The sequence below is a fragment of the Oryctolagus cuniculus genome (genome assembly GCF_964237555.1).
Source record: "Oryctolagus cuniculus chromosome 16 unlocalized genomic scaffold, mOryCun1.1 SUPER_16_unloc_1, whole genome shotgun sequence".
Lineage (NCBI taxonomy): Eukaryota > Metazoa > Chordata > Mammalia > Lagomorpha > Leporidae > Oryctolagus > Oryctolagus cuniculus.
The window spans coordinates 1,536,833-1,562,644 of NW_027208201.1; the positions used below are offsets into that span (position 1 = coordinate 1,536,833).

At 41.7% G+C, this 25,812-nt stretch overlaps 1 protein-coding gene and 1 pseudogene across 1 annotated transcript; both read right to left on the minus strand.

Annotated features, from left to right (window-relative positions):
• Nucleotides 1–19,963: 19,963 nt before the first annotated feature.
• LOC138847787 (high mobility group nucleosome-binding domain-containing protein 5-like) lies at nt 19,964–20,521 on the minus strand. Its single transcript, XM_070067587.1, has one exon. It carries the CDS (start codon nt 20,519–20,521, stop codon nt 19,964–19,966), a length of 558 nt encoding a protein of 185 aa, XP_069923688.1.
• Nucleotides 20,522–21,752: 1,231 nt separating this feature from the next.
• Nucleotides 21,753–24,599, minus strand: LOC127486677 (mRNA export factor pseudogene; annotated as a pseudogene).
• Between the last annotated feature and the right edge of the window lie 1,213 nt (nt 24,600–25,812).

Here is a 25,812-nt window from a genome sequence, read left to right on the forward strand (position 1 = left end):
AACCTTTCACTTTCAGTCTGCATGCCTCTTTGTTAGAGAGATGTGTTTCTTGTAGGCAACAAATAGTTGGGTTGTGTTCTTTGAGCCAGTCAGCCAAACGGTGTCTTTTAACTGAAGAATTCAGACCATTAATGTGCAATGTGACTATTGATAAGTAGTGACTTTGCCCTGCCATTTTCCCGGAAATATTTTCTAGTATATGCTTTGAGCTTCCCATGCTCTTTTACTGGTAGGTGTTCTTCCTTTCCCTTCTTTCATATTGATGGCCGTGTTTCTGTGTTTCTGAGTGTAGCACATCTTTAAGTATCTTTTGCAGGGCCGGACGAGTGGCCACAAAGTCTTTCAATTTCTGTTTGCTATGAAAGGTCTTTATTTCACCTTCATTCACAAATGAGAGCTTGGCAGGATATAATATTCTGGGCTGGCAATTTTTCTCTCTTAGCACCTGTGCTATGTCTCGCCATTCCCTCCTAGCCTGTAGTGTTTCTGATGAGAAGTCTGCTGTGAGTCTGATTGGAGATCCTCTGAGAGTAATCTGACGTTTCTCTCTTGCACATTTTAGGATCTTTTCTTTATGTTTCACTGTGGTAAGTTTAATTACCACGTGTCGTGGTGAGGATCTCTTTTGGTCATGTTTATTGGGGGTTCTATGAGCTTCCTGTACTAAGATATCTCTGTCCTCCTCCAAACCTGGAAAGTTCTCTGCTAGTATCTCACTAAAAAGGCATTCCAATCCTTTCTCTCTCTCCATGCCTTCAGGAACTCCTCGAACTCGAATGTTGGTTTTTTTAATAGTATCCTGTAGATTCCCAACAATATTTTTTAGATTTCTAATTTCCTCTTCTTTTCTTTGGTTTGACTGTATGTTTTCCTGTGCTCTATCTTCTAAGTCCGATATTCTCTCTTCTGCTTCACCCATTCTGTTTTTAAGGCTTTCTAATGTGTTTGTCATTTGATCTATTGAGCTCTTCATTTCATTTTGATTTCTCTTCACTATAACACTTTCCTGTTCTACTAGTTTCTGAGTTTCATTTTGACTCTTCCTTAAAGTTTCATTTTCACGAGAGAGATTTTCAATCTTGTCCATTAAGGATTTCTGTAGTTCAAGGATTTGCTTTTGAAAACTTCTAAATGTTCTTATCATAATTTTTTTGAAATCCGTATCTTGCTTTTCTTCTATCTCATCATCTTCATACTCTTGGCTTGGGGTGTTTTGCTTATTTGGAGGCATCATAGTGTCATCGTTGATCTTGCTCCCTCTATTTCTGTTACTCGGCATAGTTAATTCTTCTTGCGTCACTGTGCGTTTTTTTTTTTTTTTTTATATACTGTGTCCGTGTTAAGTGGACTGCCTGCTGTTGGAGGAGCCTTGGAGGCTTGAGATGGGTGCGGCCTGAGAGCTCTGCCTGGTTCTTCCTGGTTAAGGGTGTGCAAAGGTGACACCCTCAGGTTATGCATGGTAAATCTCTCTCTTTTTATTTATTTATGTATTTTATTTATTCAGGGGGGAAGTAACACTGCATGGCACGGCTGTGCAGAATTGATGGTATTTCCCTTCCAGTCTTTGGCTCCTCTGGACTCCCACTGGGTTGCCTAGGCTACTGAATTGTAGTGACTCAGTTCCTTAGCTCTCCCCCATTGATATGTAAATCCAGAGAGGAGGCCTGCTCTTTGTCTCTTGGGAATTCTTCAAGCCTTGCAGCCTTGTAACCTTTGCAAGGCTAGGGGGAAGAGAAACCCCGAAGCTTTTTTTCCTTCTTTCCGGTAGTGAGTCTGCTGCACTTTCCGGCCCCCCTCTAGATTCTGACCCCCGTTTCCCCACCAATGTCTCGGGTTATTGAGCTCACCTCCCCTTCCAGCGCTGATGTGTGGACTCGGAGCCCTGAGCGTCCCAAGTCTCCCTGCTGTTGTCTGTGTGGCATGCACTCCCCTTCGAGCACTGGCGCGCAGACCCTGGGGTTTCCGCGGCTCAGTCCCGTGACTTGGCTTCCGCGTGGTGGGCGACCTTCTTCTCCCAGTAGGTCCTCAGATTCACGGCCACTCCATCCAGAAGGGTTTCCCCTGCAATATTCTCCCGGTTCTTCTTTCTGCGGCTACCATAACTCCCCTTTTATTAAACTAAATTTTCCCGGACTATCGGTGCGTGCCCTCACTATTCCGCCATCTTGGCTCTGCCCCGATTCATTGAATTTTTAAAAGATTTAGTTTTTTATTTGAAAGGCAGAGTTGGAGCAATACAGAGAGAGAGCTTATATTCATTGGTTCACTCCAAATGGCTACAGTGGCTGGAGTTGGGCCAATCTGAAGCCAGGAGCCTCTTCCAGGTCTCTCAAGTGGGTGCAGGGGCCCAAGGACTTGGTCAATCCTGTGATGACCTAAATGAAAGATCTCTGTGAGTGAGATCCCGGTGGAAACAATGGGGCCATCAAAGGAGGAGGTACCTTTCTCTGAAGGGAGGAGAGAATTTCCAATTTGACTATGACCCTGTTGGAATAAGATTGAAGTCAGTGAATTCAGAAGGCTTCCATAGCCTTGGCAACTTATGACTAGAGCCTAGGGAGATTACTGATGCCATAAACAAGAGTGTCAAATTGTTAAGTCAACAACAGGTGTCACTGTGTACTTACTTCTCATGTGGCATCTGTCCTTAGTGTGTTGTCCAGTGTGAAGTAATGCTATAACTAGTACTGAAACAGTATTTTACACTTTGTGTTTCTGTGTGGTAAATCTCTGCTTTGAAAGCAAATGTCTGACAGTCATGAGCTTTCTTTTTTTATTTTTTTTTAAGTTTTATTTAATGAATATAAATTTCCAAAGTACAGAATATGGATTACAATGGCTCCCCCCCATAAGGTCCCCCCACCGACAACCCTCCCCTTTCCCACTCCCTCTCCCCTTCCATTCACATCAAGATTCATTTTTGTTTCTCTTTATATACAGAAGATCAGTTTAGCATACATTAAGTAAAAGTTTCAACAGTTTGCTCCCACACAGAAACATAAAGTGAAAAATACTGTTTGAGTACTAGTAATAGCATTAAATCTCAATATACAGCACACTAAGGACAAAGATCCTACATGAGGAGTAAGTGCACAGTGACACCTGTTGTTGACTTAACAAATTGACACTCTTGTTTATGGCATCATAATCACCCTAGGCTCTTGTCATGAGCTGCCAAGGCTATGGAAGCCCCCTGAGTTCACTGACTGATACTTTTTAGACAAGGCCATGGTCAAAGTGGAAGTTCTTTCCTCCCTTCAGAGAAAGGTACCTCCTTCTTTGATGAGCCATTCTTTCCACTGGGCTCTCACTTGCGGAGATCTTTTATTTAGTTTTTTTTTTTTTTTCCCAGAGTGTCTTGGCTTTCCATGCCTGAAATACTCTCATGGGCTTTTCAGCTGGATCCGCATGCCTTAAGGGCTGATTCTGAGGCCAGAGTGCTGTTTAGGACATCTGCCATTCTATGGGTCTGCTGTGTAACCCACTTCCCATGTTGGATCATTCTCTCCCTTTTTGATTCTATCAGCTAGTATTTGCAGACACTAGTCTTGTTTATGTGATCCCTTTGGTTCTTAGTCCTATCATTGTGATCAATTGTGAACAGAAATTGATCACTGGGACTATTGAGATGGCATTGGTACATGCCACCTTGATGGGATTGAATTGGAATCCCCTGGTATGTTTCTAACTCTACCGTTTGAGGTAAGTCAGCTTGAGCATGTCCCGAATTGCACATCTCTTCCCTCTCTTATTCCCACTCATATTTAACAGTGATCACTTTACAGTTAAGTTTCAGCACTTAAGAAGAATTGTGTATTGATTACAGTATTCAACCAAAAGTATTAAGTAGAACACTCTGTAATTAACACACAATTATTCTTAGGTGTTTAAATTTTAACTGAAAAGTGATCCCTGTTAGGAATTTGGAAAACATTATGCTGAGTGAAATAAGCCAATCCCAAAGGGACAAATACCACTTGTTCTCCTTGATAGGTGACAACTAAATGAGCAGCAAAAAGGAAACCTGTTAAAGTGCAATGAACACTATGAGAAATGGTGACTTGATCAGCCCTCACCCTGACTGTTGATGAGCATCTTGATATGTTATCCCTCTTAGTATTTTTTTTGTTTGTTCTACTTAATACTTTTGGTTGAATACAGTCATGAGTTTTCAAACATAAGAACATTTAATGGCATGGAAAATCTGGGTCCCCATCTCCCAGTGGGATTTTGACAAAAGTGAAACACATTTCCTGCTCCACTCATTCCATTTCCTTCCCATGCCATTCCATTTCCTGTTTCACTCATTTGCTGGTTTTTAAACTTTATAGAAAGCTAACCCCTCCACATATCCAGAATACATTTAGCTCATTAGATTCTGGTTGACGTTTCTCATTGCTCAGTTTCTGGGGGTATCCTGCAACACCTTAAATTTTTTTTTTTTACTTTTTTCACTTTCTGTTATTTATCTTTTTGCTTAAGGTATACAGACTTCATGTAAAAACTATTATTGGGCTGGTGTTGTGGCTTAACAGGTAAAGCCTCTGCCTCTAGTGCCAGCCTCCCATATGGACACTGGTTGCAGTTCTGGCTGTTCCATTTGCAATCCAGGTCTGTTATTGTCTTGGTAAGCAGTAGAAGATGGCCCAAAAACTTGGGAACTTGCACCTCATTGGAGAGCTGGAAGAATCTCCTGGCTCCTGCATTTGATTGGCTCAACTCTGGCCATTGTGGCCATTTGCAGAGTGATCCAGGGGATGGAAGACACTTTCTCTCTCTCTCTCTCTCTTTCTCTCACTCACTCTGTTACCCTACCTTTCAAATGTGATCTTTCAAACAAAAACTATTGTAGCCAATGAAGCAGATTGAGGTGCTATCTCCGTGTGGCTTTGAATACTATTCCAAGTTCATTGATGATTAGCATCCTTGGTAAGGCCTTTTCATCATCTATTTGTATAGGAATGTCTGTTTAATTCCTCAACCCATTCTTGATGATATTTTTATTGTTCCTTTTGCTTTTAAAAATGTAAGTTGTAAAATGTTTCTGGAAGGATATGTAGCCATATTTTCCCATTTTTATCAGGTGTTTGATTCTTGAGAGCTCTCCTTCCAGTTATGCATGCAGTAGCTCAGGGCACTGTAGTCTAATCTCCCCTCCCTTCCTAAGCTGATGCTTTCTCCGGCTCTTGGCTGCTGGGATTGTGTGTTGTGTCCTTGATCATAATGCACATCTGCACCTTCCACACTGATTCACAGCATTCTTCTTCCTTCCATAGAATTTCCACTGCAATTTTCACTCTAACTCTCCCCTGAGAATGTATTCCTTCCACGTTTACTTTTACTGTTTACACCTAACCTAGAACAGTAAGCCCTTCTGTATTCAACCATCTTGGACTCTTCCCAGTAATCAGCAATATTAGTCCTAGGTTAGATGGATAATGGTAGAAACAGATTCTTGGTAGATTTCCATACGTGGCAAAACTAGCAAAGTTCATGTTCTGTTATATTCAGACAAGCTACATAAGATTCTGTATGGCTGGACGATGGATGATGTGGAGCTTCTTGGTTGGGACAAAATACAGAAAGGATAACAAAAATGCACTATTGTAGGCTTTACATACCAGCGTATTTAATTTGGAGCTACTGAGAATTGATATGGTCAGTGCTGACATGCTAGATCACCTCTGTGATGTGGATTTCCTTAACTTTTTTCTACTTGCTATGACATTAATCCTACAACATGATTATATTTATTTCTACATTTGATTTGAAGTGTGTTGAGCCTGAGAAGACAGTCTAGGACAGAATCCATTGGGGGCAATGTTCGTGATGCAGACTGAGTGTAAGCTTTGTGTGTGTTCCCTGTACACACAGAGAACTCTGTACCTACCAACTCAAATATCCACATTTTTATTTTTCAAAATTGCTTTACAGTAAGCTAGATGTTTTTGGACTTTAATAGCAATTATAAAAAGTCTCAAATAGAAAAAATATCAACTTCTAAGGGTGTGTTGGTAAAATTCAATTAAGACAGAAATGTATAATCTCATATTCTATATACTTTTTGCAAATATAATATATACTTTCCTATAAAAAAACTGAAGTTCTACATTTGGAGAATTCACAACAAGCTATAAAAAACCCATCAAATTCAGCATTAAGAATGTAGAAGATAAAAGTGGTAAATATGAGAGAAACACTTAAGCAAAAAAAATGACGAATCTGTGTGGGTGCTATTTTTTTAACTTTTATTTAGCAAATATAAATTTCCAAAATACAACTTTGGATTATATTGACTCCCCCCCCATAACCAGCCTCCAACACACAACCATCCCATCTTCCACTCCCTCTCCCATCCCATTCACATCCAGATTCATTTTCAATTATCTTTATATACAGAAGATCAATTTAGTATATACTAAGTAAAGATTTGAACACTTTGCACCCACACAGAAACAGAAAGTATAAAGTACTGTTTGAGTACTAGTTATACCGTGAATTCACATAGTACAACATATTAAGGACAGAGATCCTACTTGGGGAGTAAGTGCACAGTGACTCCTGTTTTTGATTTAATAATTGACACTCTTAATTATGATGTCAGTAATCACCCGAGGCTCTTGTCATGAGCTGCCAAGGCTTAAGAATCCTCATGAGTTCACGAACTCCTATCTTATTTATACGAAGCCATAGTAAAAGTGGAAGTTCTCTCCTTCCTTCAGAGAAAGGTACCTCCTTCTTTGATGGCCCATTCTTTCCACTGGGATCTCACTCGCAGAGATCTTTCATTTAGGTCATTTTTTCTTTTTTTTTTTGCCAAAGTGTCTTGGCTTTCCATGCCTGAAATACTCTCATGGGACTTTTGGCCAGATCTGAATGCCTTAAGGCTGATTCTGAGGCTAGAGTGTTGTTTAGGAAACTGCCATTCTATGAGTCTGCTGTGTATCCCGCTTCCCATGTTGGGTCGTTCTCTCCTTTTTAGTTCTATCAGTTAATATTAGCAGACACTAGTCTTGTTTATGTAATCCCTTTGACTCTTAGTCCTATCATTATGATAAATTATGAACTGAAACTGATCACTTGGACTAGTGAGATGGCATTGTTAAATGCCACCTTGATGGTACTGAATTGGAATCCTCTGGAACGTTTTGAACTCTACCAGTAGGGGTAAGTCTGAGTGAGTATGTGCCAAACTGTATATCTCCTCCTTCTCGTATTATCATTCTTATTCCCTCTTTTCAGTTAAATTTAAACATCTAAAAATAAGTGTGTGTTAATTAAGGAGTGCATACAATGGTATTAAGTAGAACAAAAAAATACTACAAGGAATAAAGTAGTAAGTTGTTCCTTGACAATCAGGACAAGGGCTGATAATGCCACTGTTTCTCATAGTATCCATTTCACTCCAAAAGTTTTCCTTTCAGTTGCAGAGCTAGTTTTCACCAATCAGGGAGAATATGTGATATTTGTCCATTGGGACTGGCTTATTTCACTCAGCATGATGTTTTCCAGATTCCTTTCCATTTTGTTGCAAATGACCGGATTTCATTGTTTTTATACTGCTGTATAATATTCTATAGAGTACATGTCCCATAATTTCCTTTTTTTAACTTTTATTTAATGAATATAAAATTCCAAAGTACAGAATATTGATTACAATGACTTCCCCCCCCATAACGTCCCTCCAACCTGCAATCCTCCCCTTGTCAACTCCCTCTCCCTTTCCATTTATGTCAAGATTCATTTTCGATTCTCTTTATATACAGAAGATCAGTTTAGCATACATTAAGTAAAGATTTCAACAGTTTGCTCCCACACAGAAACATAAAGTGAAAAATACTGTTTGAGTACTAGTTATAGGATTAAATCTCAATGTACAGCACACTAAGGACAGAAATCCTACATGAGGAGTAAATGCACAGTGACTCCTGTTGTTGACTTAACAAATTGACATTCTTGTTTATGGCATCAGTAATCACCCTAGGCTCTTGTCATGAGCTGCCAAGGCTATGGAAGCCCCCTGGGTTCACTGACTCTGATCATTTTTAGACAAGGCCATGGTCAAAGTGGAATTTCTCTCCTCCCTTCAGAGAAAGGTACCTCCTTCTTTGATGACCCATTCTTTCCACTGGGATCTCCCTCCCATAATTTCTTTATCCAATCTACCGTTGATGGGCAATTAGTTTGATTCCAGGTCTTAGCTATTGTGAATTGAGCTGCAATAATCATTGAGGTGCAGACAGCTCTTTTATTTGCCAATTTAATTTCCTTTGTGTAAATTCCAAGGAGTGGGATGGCGGGGTTGTATGGTAGGGTTATGTTCAGGTTTGTGAGGAATCTCCAGACTGACTTCCATAGTGGCTTGACCAGTTTACATTCCCACCAACAGTGGGTTAATGTCCCTTTTTCTCCACATCCTCGCCAGCATTTGTTGTTGGTAGATTTCTGAATGTGAGCCATTTTACCTGGGGTGAGGTGAAACCTCATTGTGGTTTTGATTTGCAATTCCCTGATGGCTAATGATCCTGAACATTTTTTTCATGTGCCTGTTGGCCATTTGGATTTCCTGTTTTGAAAAATGTCTATTAAGGTCCTTGGCCCATCTTGCAGGGTTTCTCCAATGTTCTCTAATAATTTGATGGTGTTCGGTCATAGACTTAAGTCTTTGATCCATGTTGAGTACATTTTTGTGTAAGGTGAAATTAGGGTTCTTGCTTCATGCTTCTGCACATGGAAATCCAACTTTCCCAGCACCATTTATTGAATAGACTGTCCTTGCTACAGGAATTGGTTTTAGATCCTTGATCAAATATAAGTTGGCTGTAGATGTTTGGGTTGATTTCTGGTGTTTCAATTCTGTTCCATTGTTCCATCCATCTGTTTCTGTACCAATACCATGCCTTTTTGATAACAACTGCCCTGTAGTATGTCCTGAAATCTGCTATTGTGATGCCTCCAGCTTTGTTTTGGTTGTGCAAGATTGCTTTAGCTATTCGAGGTCTCCTGTGCCCCATAGGAATTTCAGCATCATTTTTTCCAGATCTGAGAAGAATGTCTTTGGTATTTCGATTGGTATCACATTGAATCTATAAATTGCTTTTGGGAGAATGGAGATTTTGATGATATTGATTCTTCTAATCCATGAGCATGGAAGGTTATTCCATTTTTGGTATCTTCTTCTATTTCTTTCTTTAAGATCTTGTAATTTTCATCATAGAGGTCTTTGACATTCTTGGTTAAGTTTATTCCAAGGTATTTGATTGTTTTTGTAGCTATTGTGAATGGGATTGCTCTTAGAAGTTCTTTCTCAGCCATGGCATTGCCTGTATATACAAAGGCTGTTGATTTTTATGCATTGATTTTATATCCTGCTACTTTGCCAAACTCTTCTGTGAGTCCCAATAGTTTCTTAGTAGAGTTCTTTGGATCCCCTAAATAAAGAATCATATCATCTGCAAAGAGGGATAGTTTGAGTTCTTCCTTCCCAATTTGTATCCCTTTAATTATTTTTTCTTGCCTGCTAGCTCTGGCTAAATATTCCAGAACTATATTGAATAGCAGTGGTGAGAGTGGACATCCCTGTCTGCTACCAGATCTCAGTGGAAATGCTTCCAACTTTTCTCCATTCAATAGGATGCTGGTCATGGGTTTTTCATAAATTGGTTTGACTGTATTGAGGAATGTTTCTTCCATACCCAGTTTGCTTAGAGTTTTCTTCATGAAAGGGTGTTGTATTTTATCAAATGCTTTCTCTGCATCTATTGAGATAATCATGTTTTTTTCTTCTGCAGTCTGTTAATGTGGTGTATCACATTGATTTGTTTTGCACACATTGAACCACCCCTGCATACCAAGTATAAATCCCACTTGGTCTGGTTGGATGATCTTTCTGATCCGTTGTTGCATTCTATTGGCCAGAATTTTATTGAGGACTTTTGTGTCTATGTTCGTCAAGGAAATTGGTCTGTAATTCTCTTTCTCTGCTGCATAGTTTTCAGGTTTAGAAATTAAGGTGATGCTGGATTTATAGACACAATTAGGAGGATTCCTCTCTTTAATGTTTTGAATAGTTTTGGAAGATTTGGAGTTAGTTCTTTAAATGTCTGGTAGAATTCAATAGTGAATACATCTGTTCCTAGGCTTTTCCTTGTTGGGAGGGACTTTACTATTAATTCAATTTCTGACTTGGTTGTGGGTCTTTTTAGGTTTTCTGTGACTTAATGGTTCAATTTAGGTAGGTTGGATGTGTCCAGAAAGCTATCCATTTTTTATAGATTTCCCAGTGTGCTGGCATACAACTTTTTGTAGATTTTCTGATGACTCTTTTTATTTCTGTGGAGTCTGTTGTTATATTACCTTTTTCATCTCTGATTGTATTGATTTGGCTCTTCTCTCTCCTTTTTTGCTTAGTTGAGCCAATGGTGTGTCAATTTTGTTTATTTTTTTCAAAAAAACAGCTCTTCATTTAGCTAATCTTTTGTAATTTTTTTATTCAATTCTGTTGATTTCTCTATACTTTCAATTATTTCTGTTTTCCTACTAGTTTTGGGTTTGGTTTGCTGTAGTTTTTCTAGTCCTTGATTTGCATTAATAGCTCTTTTATTGGGTGCCTTTCCAATTTCTTGATGTAGGCACCTATTGCTATAAACTTTCCTCTTAAAACTGCTTTAGCTGTATCCCATAAGTTCTGAAATGTTGTGTTTGCTTCCAGAAAGTTTTTTATTTCTCTTTTGATTTCTTCTATGACCCACTGTTCATTGATTCTTGAGCATTTTGTTTAGTCTCCATGTGTTTGCATATGCTCTAGTAATTCCTGAGTTGTGAATTTCCAGCTTAATTCCATTGTGCTCTGATAAGGTGCATGGTATGATTTCAATTCTTTTGAATTTGCTGAGACTTGCTTTTTGGCCTAGTATGTGCTCAATCCTAGAAAAACTTCCATGCACTGCCGAAGAATGTGTATTCTTCAAGTGTAGGAAGACAAGTTATGTAGATATCTATTGCATGCATTTGGTGTAACGTGTCGATTAAATCTGCTGTTTTCTTGTTGATTTTCTGTCTGGTTGATCTGTCAATTGCTGAAAGTGGAGTATTGAAGTCTGCCAATACTATTGTATTGGAGTCTAAGTCTCCCTTTAAATCCCTTAATATATCTTTTTTTTTTTTTTTTTGACAGGCAGAGTGGACAGTGAGAGAGAGAAACAGAGAGAAAGGTCTTCCTTTTCCATTGGTTCACCCTCCAATGGCCGCCGTGGCCGGCGCGCTGCGGCCAGCGCACCGCACTGATCTGATGGCAGGAGCCAGGAGCCAGGTGCATTTCCTGGTCTCCCATGGGGTGCAGGGCCCAAGCACCTGGGCCATCCTCACCTGCACACCCTGGCCACAGCAGAGAGCTGGCCTGGAAGAGGGGCAACCGGGACAGAATCCGGCGCCCCGACCGGGACTAGAACCCGGTGTGCCGGCGCCGCTAGGCGGAGGATTAGCCTAGTGAGCCTCGGCGCCGGCCAAATCCCTTAATATATCTTTGAAATAGCCCAGTTCCCTGTAATTAGGTGCATATACATTTATAATAGTTACATCTTCCTGATGAATTGACCCCTTAATCATTATATATAATTATATAGTGCCCCTCTTTGTCTCTTGTAACAGTTTTTCTGTTAAGGTCGATTTTGTCTGATATTAAGATGGCTACATGAGCTATTTTTGGTTTCTGTTGGAATGGAATATCTTTTTCCGACCTTTCCCGTTCCATCTGCATCCTCCTTTGTTGGAAAGATGTGTTTCTTCTAAGCAGCAAATAGATAGTTTTTGTTTTTTTAATCCATTCAGCCAGTCTGTGTCTTTTAACTGGAGAGTTGAGGCCATTTTCATTCAGTGTGCTTATTGATAAATAGTGACTTTGCCTTGCCATTTTGCAAAGATACTTCTAATATATACTTTGAACTTCCTGTCATATTTTATTAGAGTTTTTCTTCCTTTTTCTTCTTCATACTGATGACCGTGTTTCTGTGTGTAACATATCTGTAAGCATCTTTTGCAGGCTGAATGAGTGGTGAGAAATTCTTTCAATTTCTGTTTGCTATGAAAGGTCTGTATTTCACCTTCATTCACAAATGAGAGCTTTTCAGGATATAATATTCTGGGATGGCAGGTTTTTTTTCTCTTAGTACTTGGAATATATCTCACCATTCCCTCCTAGCCTGTAGGGTTTCTGATTAGAAGTCTGCTGTGAGTCTAATTGGAGATCCTCTGACAGTAATCTGGTGTTTCTCTCATGCACGTTTTAGAATCTTTTCTCTATGTTTCACTGTGGTGAGTTTGATTACAATGTGTTGTGGTGGGGATCTCTTTCGGTCATGTTTATTGGGGGTTTTATGAGCTTCCTGTGTTTGGATGTCTCTGTCCTGCTCCAAACATGGGAAATTTTCTGCTAGTATCTCACTAAAAGGGCCTTCTAATTCTTTATCTCCATGCCTTCAGGAACTCCAAGAACTTAAATGTTGCGTTTTTTAATAGTATCCTGTATATTCCTAACAATATTTTTTATATTTCTAATTTCCTCTTCTTGTGTTTGGTTTGACTGTATACTTTCCTGTGCTCTGTCTTCTAAGTCCAATATTCTCTTTTCCACCTTACTTATTCTATTTTTAAGGCTCTCAACTATGTTTTTATTTGTCCTATTGAACTTGTTATTTCATTTTGATCTCTCTTCATGTTCTCAATTTCATGTTCTGTTGAATTCTTCACTTCTTTTTATTTATTCCTCAACATTTTGTTTTAATGAGAGAGATTTTCTTTCATGTCCTACATGGATTTCAGTAGTTTGTGTGTTTGCATTTGATTACTTCTAAGTATTCTTATCATAAATTTTTTGAAATCCATATTTTGTATTATTTCTTCTCTCTCACCATCTTCATAATCTTGTTCTTAAGTGTCATGTGTTTTGGGAGAATCATGTTGTCTTCTTTTTTCTTTTTTTTTTTGGATCATTGCTTTTGTTCAGCATTTGTGGAGATATTCATTGGTTTCTTCTTTTGTGATTTTCACTGTGGTGGCTTTTCTCATTGTACTATGGCTCTGGAGAGAAATGGACTATCTGCTTTCACTGAATCTCTAGAGGCTTGTGGTGAGTGTTGCCAGAGAGCTTTGTTCAGTTCTTCATGGTTATGGTGTGCCTAAGATGACACACTCTAATGTTGCATGGTTAATCTTTTTTTTTTTTAATCAGAAGGGAAGTAATTCTCCTCAGCTGAATTGTTATCCTTGATGGCGATCAGTGCCTGAGCACTATCCCCAGTTGGTATAATATTTTTCTGCTCTGTCCTAAGGACCATACAAATGATCTGTGCAGTCCTCAGTGTAAGTTCAGATTCCTCTGCAATGTCTCTCACCAGGTAGCCAGGGCCACTCAAGCTTGTGGTGCCTCCCACTGAGACTGCTCCAAGTCTCATCCACAGCATGAGTTCTCCCACATAATCACAGTTTTTTTGTTTGTTTGTTTTTCGCAATCTCTGTTCAGAAGCTCCACACATTCAGTAGGTCTTAGTCTCCTGTTATTACTCCCCATATTTCTGCTCAGCTGATTTCTGAGTGCAGATACGAGCTGATGCAGCTGTTATGTATGTCCAAAATGGTTCCCATTCTATTGGCTCATACACCTTATGTGATTAGAGAGAGAAACATGTCTGTGCCCTTTTATTTTTTCTCTCCTCTAGCATCGTTCCCTCTAGTCTCTTCCTACCACATTTCTGCCAGTGTCTCAGGCTACTGTGGACTCACCTCACCTCACTTTGCAGTGCTAGTGTGGAGGCTCTCGGCTGCTGGTGTCCTGAGCTGTGGGCACACATGCCCTCCGCATAGGTCTACCATGTCTTTCTAATTTCAGAAGAGCTTCCTCTGCTGTTTTCCCCCTAATTCTTCCCTGAGACTACATTATCTCCACTTTTATTAAACTATCTTCTCCTGGACTAGATCAGTAAGCTCTCTCCCTATTCTGCCAGCTTGGAACCGCCGATGGTTGAAATTACTCACTTTTCTCCTCTGACGGATTTTGTCTTTGAACTATGCATCTGTGTTTTAGTTGAGTGTCTGTTCCTTCAGTCAATACCTACTGGCATATTTTGGGTGGTGTCACAGAGCTCTGTCAGTGCACAAAGTGTGGCAAGAGCTCAGTGGAGTGCAGTAGATCTCCTCTTTTAAGCAGGAAGGAGGGTTTGATCACCCCTGTTGGCATAATCAAAACCTCACTTCCTTTCTTCCAAGGTGGAAAATGCCCTGGGTTAGCCCACAGTGGGTGCAGCACTCACCTGCACTGCCACAAGAACTGCATAAAGGAGTCCTCATGTGAACATGATCCCCACTATCATGACCCACCCCAGCAGTCATGGAGTTCTGAGCCCTTGGCACCACACTCAGTGATTGCTTAGATATCCAGTTACAGTCTGTGCCCTAACATGTAGTCACAGGATTCCCACAGTCTCTGCACACAAGGTTCCCATGCCCATGGGTGCAAAGGATCGATCTGCTGCACCCTTTTAGCCTGTCCCATCCAAGGAGTGGAAGAGATGATCCCAGAGCCAGCTGCCTGTGGGTGCTGCACCTTGGCACTTTGAGCCCTGAGCCTCTGGTAGGTAGAGTCTGGGAACACCTCACAATCCCACCTGAGTACCCAACCCCTCTCAGTCCTCCCAGCTAGACTGAAAATCAATGGGAAATGTGGATTTTTCCCTCTACTAAAAGCCCTGGATCACACGTATGCACAAGAGACAATACAGCCATTACTCATTTGAAAATGGCAACTTTCCCTGCGTGTTGCTTAGCACACACAAGAGCCACCACAGCTGCTACTGATTTCAGAATAGTGGCTTTTCCCCATCCATTGCCACATGAGTGTACCCAAGGTTATACAGCCACTACTTCTGTCAATATGGTGCTTTCTCCCAGCTGGTTGCCAGGTGCCATTGTTGGGGGAATGGGGAGAGATAAATGTGCCAATTTTTGCTGTGTTAAGGGGGGGTACACTGTCCTTGTTTTAACTCCAAGCCACATTCACACCAAGCTGTCACTCCAGCTGTATCACCTATGGCATGGGTACCCACAGTCTGTTCTTATCTTGCTCTCTAAATCTATTGCTTCCTCCAGCTCTTATCTGCAGGGGTCATGTTGTTGATGCATCTGCACCTTCCATGTGGATCCATGGCATCCCTCTTCCTGCTGTAGAATTTCCCCTGCAGGTTTCTCTCCAACTCTTCTTGTGTGAATGCCCTTCCTCCACTTTTTTGCTACTGTTTCTTCCTAGCACAAAGCGGTATGTCCTTTCCCTATTCCACCATCATAAGAATCTCAAATATTTAAATACTTTTTTAGAAAACCACAGTGGGAGATCATGCTGTTCCACTTGGAATGATTATAACAAAAACACAATAAGATGGGAAAAGCAGAGGTCAGAGGAAGAAGGGTGAGAATACAGTGGGGAAGAATCACTATGTTTCTAAATTTGTAAAAATGAATCTAGCATGTGATGGGAGAGGGAGTGGAGGTGCAATGGGTTTGGAGGTGGGAATTTATATTTATATGAAATGCATGAAGTGTGTATACCTGTGTATACCTTTGTCTTCCTGGCCACCAAAGCTGCCTGGCTCATCTTGGATAGCGGATGTCTCCTTGTTGGCACCTGACAGCTTGACTTTGGTGGCCAGGAGGACAAGGGTGATCCAGCCCCTGAGGTGAGGTCCTCCTTCATACCACAAACCTTGTCCCTGAGGAACTCCATCAGCAAGATCATGTTGGAAACAGGCAGCAAGACCATAGGGGATGAGTGTAAGTGTTTCTCACAAGATCACCTCTACTTGCTACTCCATTGTGGACTCACTGTCTCAGAAGGACAGTCCATCCCAGAGAGCAGAGACCTTGAGGGAACCTTGCTGAGCAAGAGCCTGGGAGCCTGTCAGAGAAGATGTTGCACCTAGAGACAATGCTCAGGAAGCTACAGGAGAACTTACAGAAGAAACTGACAGGGCTGCCCTGGAGGAGAAGGTGCAGAGACAGAGGCACAACCATCAGAGGCTGCAGGCTTAATCAGAGAGCACAGACATCCTCCTGCTCCTGGACACCAAGCAGCCATGGACCTGCCTAGGCCCCACCAGCCTGGGCCTTCCCCAGGAACCCCTCCCTGTGCTGATCTGCATCTAAGCAGCATTGCACTCCCTGCCCTCTAGTTTAGTGGCAAAGTTGCTGCACCCATCCTAGTTTGTAAATATTCTGCATGGAAGAGGGGACTTCAGGGAGTCAAGAAGCCACTGCCAAAAAAAAAAAGGTCAACCAACATGGGGTTACCCATCTCAGGTAGTGGACTCAATAGTGCACACACTCAGATGTGTGTACCTAGTATGCCTAGTAAGTAATGTGTGCCTTCCTACCAGTTATGGCCCTAGGTTTCTGGGCCCCAGGAAGAGGAAATACAGAGTCACAAGGGCTGAAAACTACACTGCAGAAAAGTTGTGCTCTGAGCATTTTAGGCATGGAAAGCCAAGACACTGTGGCAAAAAATGAGCTACATGAAAGATCTCTGTGAGGGAGATCCCAATGGAAAGAAGGGGCCATCCGGATGTCCTAAATAGCACTCTGGCCTCAGAATCAGCCCTAAAGGCACTCGGATCTGGCTGAAAAGCCCATGAGAGTATTTCAGGCATGGAAAGCCAAGACACTCTGGCAAAAAGATCTCTGTGAGTGAGATCCCAGTGGAAAGAACAGGTCTTCAAAGAGGGAGGTGCCTTTCTCTGAAGGGAGGAGAGAACCTCCACTTTGACTATGACCGTGTCTAAACAAGATAAGAGTCGGAGAACTCAAGGGGCTTCCATAGCCTTGGAAACTCATAACTGGTGCATAGGGAGATTACTGATGCCATAAACAGGAGTGTCAATTGGTAAAGTCAACAACAGGAGTCACTGTGCACTTACTCCTCATGTAGGATCTCTGTCCTTAACGTGCTGTACACTGAGGCTTAATGCTATAACGAGTACTCAAACAGTATATTTCACTTTGTGTTTCTATGGGGGTGCAAACGACTGAAATCTTTACTTAATGTACACTAAACTGATCTTCTGTAAAAAAAAAAAAAAAAGAAAGAAATTTTCAATTCCCAACTTGACTCTCACTGGGATTAAACATGACAATAGGTCTGATCTGATTTCATCATCATTTTAAAAAAATCATCTATTATTTTTCACTTTATGTTTCTGTGTGGGAGCAAACTGTTGAAATCCTTACTTAAGGTATACTAAGCTGATCTTCTGTATATTAAGATAATCGAAAATGAATCTTGATGTGAATGGAAGGGGAGAGGGAGTGGGAAAGGGGAGGGTTGTTGGTGGGAGGGACGGTATGGGGGGGGAAGCCATTGTAACCCATGAGTCGTACTTTGGAAATTTATATTCATTAAATAAAAGATAAAAAAAAAGAAAAAAAAAAAAAAAAAAGGAAAGAAGGGGCCATCAAAGAAGGAGGTACCTTTCCCTGAGGGGAGGAGAGAACTTCCACTTTGATTATGGCCTGGTCTAAATGATGTCTGCATTTGTGGACTCAAGAGGCTTCCATAGCCTTGGCAGTTCATACCAAGAGCCTCAGGTGATCACTGACCTCATAAATAAGAATGTCAACTGTTAAATCAGCAACAGGATTCACTGTGTACTTGCTCCCCATGAAGGACCTCTGTCCTCAATGAGTTGTACTATGAGAATTAACTGTGGAACTAGTCTTCAAACAATACTTTATACTTTGTGTGTCTGTGTGGGTGCAAACTGTTGAAATCTTTACTTAGTATGTACTAAGTTGATCTTCTGTGTGTAACAATAATTAAAAATGAATCTAGCATGTGATGGGAGAGGGAGTGGAGGTGCAATGGTTTTGGAGGTGGGAGTGTGGGTATGTGGGGAAGAACCATTTGCTACAATCCAAAGTTGTACTTATGAAATTTATATTTATTAAGTTGTGCTCTGAAGCAGAATGTGTTAGATGCTAGTCATTCTGTCCACATTGAGCAAGATGGAAGTGTGAGGGAACCCCTCCATTCTGCTATCATCCCCATCTTTCTCTTATTTCCTAACCTTGTCCTCCTGATTTTGATAAGGAGTTAAGGATTGGATTGGATTTTTGGGAGCAATGATAAGGATTGGATTTTTGGGAGCACTCCTATACATCTCCTTTTTTGGCCCAAATTCTCATCCCACTGCTTATCACCAATAATCAGCCCAGGAGAATTCCCTCTCTGGCGTCTCCCTCTCTCCACACTAATGAAAGGGGCAGAGCAACTTTGGTTACCTCATATTTAGGCAGAGATATAAGTGATGTGAAAGGGCTTTAGAAAATGAGTTAGCTTGGAGCCAGCACCATGGTGCAGTAGGTTAATCATCTGCCTGAGCTGACGGCATCCCATATGGGTGCCAGTTATAGTCCTGGCTGCTCCTCTTCCAATCAAGCTCTCTGCTATGGCCTGGGAAAGCAGTGGAAGATGGCCCAAGTCCTTGGGCCCCTGTACCCAGTGGGAGACCTGGAAGAAGGCCTGGCTCCTTGCTCCTGGCTTCAGAATGGCATAGCTCTGGCCATTGTGGCAATTTGGGGAGTGAACCAATGAAGGAAGACCTTTCTCTCTGTCTCTCCCTCTCACTGTCTGTAACACTACCTATCAAATAAAGAAATAAAATCTTTTTAAAAAAATAAAAGAGAATGAGTTAGCTGAACTGGGGAACTGATGTCTTCTCACATCTCCCGATTTCTACATCACACCTCAGTTCTAGGTGCCAACATTCTAATGGTATCCATGGACTTTCATCACTCTGCCTATGATAAGCCAAGGTACATGTTACCCCAAGAAAAATGACTATATCATATAGAGCCATTTCTTCTCTGTCCTATTTCCCTTGATTACTCTTGAACCTATACCATGGAACCATTTCCCTGATGGGTGGGGCTACTCACTGCCCAGGTGGGTGGGGCATGTATATGTCATAAGGGACACTGTGACACAGGCTGGCCTATAAAAGCAGCTGTAGTCCTGGACCCTTACCAGTCACTGGTTCTGATTGCTAGGAGCCTCTCCTAAGAACATGTCAGGTAAGCTTCAAATAATTCTTGCCTCCAAATGCCATCTTCCCCTTTATTCCTTATCTTCCCTCCAGCCTGACCCTCCTGATCCTGTAGCCCGGCCCATGTGTCTGGTCCTCCACCCCAGCCTGACCCTACTAGCTCTGTGTTTGAGCCTTACCATCCTGCTTTTCCATACTGGCCTCATCCTCCTCCGGGCCCTCCACTCCAGCCCAACTATCCAAGTCAGCCATACCATTGTTACTTTCCTTCTGTCCCTTCACACCAGGCAAAAACCCCAGATCCTGCATCTTGGACTCACCCTCCTCCTAGAGCCCTCCCCATATCTGACTTTCCTTTTCTCCCCCTGGATCCTCCTCTGGGTTCAGTATTTGAGCTTTTTCCTCTTCCTGCTCCTCCATACTGGCCCTACTCTCCCTCTGATCATCCTCACCCCAGCCATGTCCTGCTCCTGTTCCTGCACCTCCTGCTCACACTCCTGGGTTTCCACAAAAGGCTCATCCTACTACTAATTCCTCACTCAAACCTCATCCCCCTTCTCATCCTAAACACCAACCTTGCCCTTCTTCTGTCTCTGAACAGAAGCCCCACCTACCCCCTGCTCCCAAGCACAAGCCTCGCCCTCCTGCATCTAAACACAAGTCCCAGCCTCCTCCAGATGTTCCTCTCAGCCTTCCTTTTCCTTGTGGCCATGATCTCCAGAAATGCTTTCTAACATTTCTTGCACAAAAGCCTCACCTGTCTCCTAGCCTTTTATGAAGACACCACCTTCCTGTCACTGCTCTCCACAAGGCTGCCCTTTCCTCCAGTCTTTCTTCACAGTGCAACCATCCTTCTGTCCAGTCAACATGGTGCCAGCTGTTCATTGCACCTGTACACCAACCTTGCCCTCCACCTGGTCACCCACACCGCTCTCAGTGTCCTCCTGCTTCTCTGTGCCACCCTCGCCTGTCTTCTCATCCTGCCCCCAAGGCTCACCCTCCTCCTGATCCTCTCTCCCAGACTCAGCACCACCCTCCTTCTGACCCCCCTCTTCACCCTCCTTTTCCTTCTCTCTGCCATCCTGTCCACTGTCCTTTTCCTCTACACCAGCTTCACCCTCATTCTGGTCTTCCCTCTCCACTGCAGCCTCTTTCTGATCCTCTGCTCCAGCCTCACCCTCCTCCTGGTCCTCCTTCCAAGCATCACCCTCCTTTTCTTTCTCTTTATCAGCCATCTCCTCTTTCTGTTCAACTCCAGCCTCAAGTTCCTTCTGTCCCTGCACCCTAGCCTGTCCTTCCTTCTGGTATGTCATTCCAGCCTCACCCTCCTCCTTATCCTCCATCTCAGCCTTGTGCTGCTCCTGCTTCTCACCCTCCTGGCCATCCTCGCCTTTGCTCTGTACCTCGATGCTTGCCTCACCTGTCTTCTGCTTGCCCATCCCAGCCTGACCTTGCTTCTAGTCCTTCCTTCCCTCCTCACTGTTCTTCTTGCCCTTCTCCCTAGCCTCACCGTCCTCTTCCTCTACCTCCCTCTTCCCCCACCTCCTTCCTCATTTCTACATAGCAATTTCAACCTCCTGTGACTACATCCTGTCTGCCCACTTGCTTCCCACACCAGCCTGGTCTTCCACACTGTCCTTACCTTCATATGATCTCTCACCTCAGTCTTGCCATGCCTCAGGCCCATCAAATTATAATCCTCTAATCTACCCTCCTCCCAGTTCTCCTTACTTTGTCACCCTTTTCCTTCCCTGACAAATGACACTCCTTCCCAGTACCTGACCTCATTTACTCCATGCCCAGCTCTTCAAGACTCTGTTCCTATAATACCTAACCTGCTAATTGCCCTGTGCTATCCTACCTGTTACGCCTCTATGTTATCCCCAACTCCTCCTAACAAATCTACTTACTAGTCTTCTCTACCCCAACAGACCCCTACCCACTTGTGATCCAGTCACCCTCTCCATACCTACTGGTTCACAATTATCATCCTGGAAGGAAGTTTGCTTCCCACTGCAATGGTTTTGGTGAAGCTCACAGTTGTGAAGACTGGACTCCCAGAAACTGGATGGTGGGTGTAGGGTGTGGCACAATGGCACATCACCCCTCAGCCTGAAATACTATTTGGTTCATTATAGGCCCCTTTTCCATGATCAAATCCTCGTTATGTGACTAAAATACTTTGCTTTCACCCCACTTGGTTCCTCTTAATAGACTAGAGTACCTTTAACTATTTCCTATTCCCTGAACAGGCAGTTAGATCCTCTACCACCTGATCAATGTGCTTCCATTAGCCTTTACCTTACAACATGGCTAGAGCAGATCAAATTGCAGGAACACAATGGAGAGAAGAATGAGGGAGATTCATCCCCTCTGTTCCCCAGGAGGGTAAGTTTTGTTGAGTTACACTGGGTTAAAGTCAGTGAAAGAAATGGGGACCCTGAGAACTCACCTACAGGGCATGAAGATTCCACTGTAGGTAGATGGGGACCAGTGTGGATTTTGTTTGTTGTTGGTTTGGTGGGGGTGTTGGAGTTGGAGGGTGGTAGTAGTTGTAGTTGACTTGATCTGGTTGTGCTCAAACTTTGTTGTTTAATTCCCAAATGTTTTATAACAAAGTACAGGGTCCATAGGCGGTTTTCCAATAATCTTGAATATACATGTTGTTGAATAAGCATGACACAGTCTCTGGCATTGCCCACAGAAATATAACTTTTATAGTAATTTCCATCTCCTTGGAACTTCAGAAAATCCCTGTAGCAGGCCTGCAATGGAGAGAAGGAGTCACTGATTGGCTGGTGAACAATGACATCGTTATCTCCCAGGATAAACTCCATTTCCATCCATTAAGCTGTCCAATCATGGTACTCAAATGTGTGCAGAGAGGTGTGAAAAATTCTGGACAATTCTGATGCCTCTGACCTCTAAGCTATACTCTTCTGCTCCCTTATGCAGGAAAATGTAGTCTTTCTTTGAGGGATTAAAAACCGCATGTCCCTTGGACAAGTCATAGCTGCAAGGATAGGCAATCTGTTTCCATTGTTATTGAGTCAGTGAGTTGTCCTGTGATTGAGCTGTCCTGAAGCTTTTAGTTTTCTTCTGGCATCTTTGTCCCAGATCTGACAAAACAGGCCCCACATTTGCAAGGGTGCCAAAACAAAGATGGATTGAAATTCCATTTACTCCATAGAGAACCTGAGGCACTGAAGTGCTGATTCCATTAGATAGATGACATTTAGATATGCAGTTATCTTTGGCTGGATTTACAATATTGATATAATGATTAGCAACTCTCCTTGCAATAGTTCTCAGGGCAAAACCAGTTGGCTTGTTCTATTTGTTTATAAAAGTAGCCACATGTCAAGGCTGATGCTTCAGTGGAGTTTTCAAGTCCCCTGAATTCAGAAGGTTGATTCTCTTATTGATAGTCAGCCTGTCTCCACAGTTGCTACCATGGTCATACTGTATCAAATCTGTACAGGAAATCTCTTCAGAGTGTTGCAACATCATCATAGGATTTGATAAACAGGCATCCCAAAACTTGAGTCTCATCCAAGCAATTGGTCATCACACATCACACAACTGTAGACTGGGGCTTTGATGAAATGTTTGCTTCCAACAGGAGTATCATGTTATGCAATCTGTAGCACTTGGTTGCTATTGAGGTCCTAAATTTTGACACCGCTATATCAAAATGCAGCACACTGATATGTGTGTGTGTGTGTGCGTGTGTATGTATACACCTCCAAAATCTTTTTCAGCAGATTGGCCTACATGAGGTCTTGTCAGCAGGTAACTACTTCCTGCTTCTGCCACAAAACCCCAAGCCCTGTTCTGGTGGTATCCGGAAGTGGCCCAGTGGCAGAGACAAATCTGAGGTGCTGGGTCAAGTGAGTTCAGAGCTGTAATGGGACAGAGAATGGAATAGGACACTCAGTCACAAAGTAAGGTCATGACAGGAGGTATTTTCAGTAAAACAGTGCACAAAATATATGCCACTAGGGACTACAGAAGACAGAATGTTTTTTTTTTTAATGCCTATTTGTTTACATTTCCTTGAAACACCAACCAACAATGAGGTAGACAAAGAGACAGAGAGAGTTCCAGCTGCCAGTTTTCTCCCCCAAAGTACAACAACTACAGCCAAGCCTGGCTGAAGCCAGTAGCCTGGAACAATGTAGAGTATGCAGGTGGTCCATTTGCTCTATTCTTTCTAGCTGAGTATACTAATATTATTATAATAAATGCTCTCAGAGACATCCTATTTTTAGGCTCATTTCACAGCCACACTAATCCAGAAATGTTTACAATTAATTTTGCTGTAAAAACCCTCCTACTAACAATGTCATTCCTATGAATTTGAGCATCCTACCCTCAATTTCATTATGAGCAACTCATACAACTCCTATGAAAAAGTTTCCTACCTCTTACGATAGCTCTATGCATATGACACATCTCCATACCCATTATACTTTCGAGCATTCCCCCTCACATATAGAAATATGTCTGACAAAAGAGTTACTTTAATAGAGTAAATAATAGAGGTTTAAGCCCTCTTATTTCTAGAACTATAGGCCTTGAACCTACACCTAAGAACTCAAAATTCTTCATGCTACCTGATACACCAAATTCTATATTAAAGTCAGCTAAATAAGCTATCAGGCCCACACCCCGAAAATGTTGGTTTATATCCTTCCCATACTAATTAACCCCTTAGTCCTAACTATTATTCGAGTCACCCTGTTCCTAGGCACAATAATTACAGTATTTAGCTCCCCCTGATTAACCATATGAATTGGCCTAGAAATAAATATATTAGCCATTATTCCAATTTTAATTAACAAAGCCACACCACAATCAACAGAAGCTGCAACTAAGTATTTCTTAACACAAACCACAGCATCAATAATCTTAATAATAGTAATTACACTTAACATTCTTGACTCTGGCCAATGAACAATAATCCACAAAATCACTTTACCCCAATCTTAATTATATTAGCATTAATCATTAAATTAGGAATGGCTCCCTTTCACTTCTGAGTCCCAGAAGTAACCCAAGGGGTCCCCCTAAAATCAGGACTCATTTTTCTTACATGACAAAAACTAGCACCCCTATCTATCCTTTACCAAATCTCACCATCAATTGACTCAACTTTAACAATGTTAGTAGCCATCCTATCAATTATAGTGAGCGGCTGAGGAGGGCTTAACCAAACCCAACTTCACAAAATCTTAGTGTACTCCTCAATTGCCCACATGGGATGAATGGTAGCCATTATTACATTTAATCCAAATACTATAATTCTCAATCTATTTATATTCTATTAAAAATTTGCATGTTCATAATATTTATACATTACATAAGCACAACTACACTTTCACTATCACAAATATGAAATAAAACCCCACTAATAGTTTCAGCCATCCTAATTACCTTAATATCACTAGGAGTCCTATCCCCACTAACAGGCTTTATCCCTAAGTGAATAGAGCTAACGAGAAATGGCAATATCATCATACCCACCACAATGGCTATATAAGCACTTCTAAATGTATACTTCTATTTATGCCTCATCTACCTCACTGACAATATTCCCAACAACTTAAAAATAAAATGACAATTCCAATCAATGAAACACATACTATTTACAGCCCCACTAATCATTTTATCAACAATATTTCTTCCCCTCACACCAATATTTTCAGTACTAAGCTAAGATTAGAAGGAGTTTATATTACACAGACCCAGAGCCTTCAAAGCTCTAAGCAAGTAAATTATACTTAACTCCTGCTTAAGGACTGCAAATTAACTTCACATCTTCTGAATGCAAATCAGGTGCTTTAATTAAGCTAAGTTCCCCTAGATTGGTGGGATCCAACCCCACGAAATTTTAGTTAACAGCTAAATACCCTAATCAACTGGCTTCAATCTCCTTCTCCTGCCGTAAGGAAAAAAAAAAAAAAAGTGCGGGAGAAGCCCCAGCAGAATTGAAGCTGCTTCTTTGAATTTGCAATTCAACATGAAAATTTCACCTCAGGGCTTGGTAAAGAGGGCTCAACCTCTGTCTTTAGATTTACAGTCTAATGCTTACTCAGCCATTTTAACCCTGCTTCTGTTCATTAACCAATGATTATTCTCTACCAACCCTAAAGACATCGGAACTCTCTATCTCCTATTTGGAGCCTGAGCTGGAATGGTAAGAACAGCCTTTAGTCTGTTAATTCGAGCCGAATTAGGCCAACCAGGAACTTTACTTAGAGACAACCAAATTTATCATGTAATCGTCACTGCACATGCCTTTGTAATAATTTTCTTCATAGTGATACGTATTTCAGAAACGGGTTAGTCCCACTAATAACTCGATATAGCTTCCCCCCGTATAAACAATTTAAGCTTTTGACTCCTCCCACCATCCTTTCTTCTTCTGTTAGCTTCATGAATAGTAGAAGCCGGTGCAGGTACAGGCTGAACTGTTTACCCACCACTAGCGGGTAACTTAGCCCATGCAGGAGCCTTGGATGATCTAACTATGTTTTCTCTTCACTTGGCTGGGGTGTCCTCTATTCTAGGGGCCATTAATTTTATTACAACTATCATCAAAATAAAACCCCCTGCTATATGTCAGCATCAAACCCCCTTATTCGTATGATCTGTTCTCATAACAGCTGTTCTTCTTTCCCTTCCAGTTCTAGCCGCTGGCATTACAATACTCTTAATGGACCAAAAT

What these genes read in the sequence shown, in the direction of transcription:
- LOC138847787 (XM_070067587.1), bottom strand. Translation starts at nt 20,521, where the DNA reads ATGGGCAAGCAGAAGACAGGTGAGGCAAGCATCGAGGTACAGAGCAAA.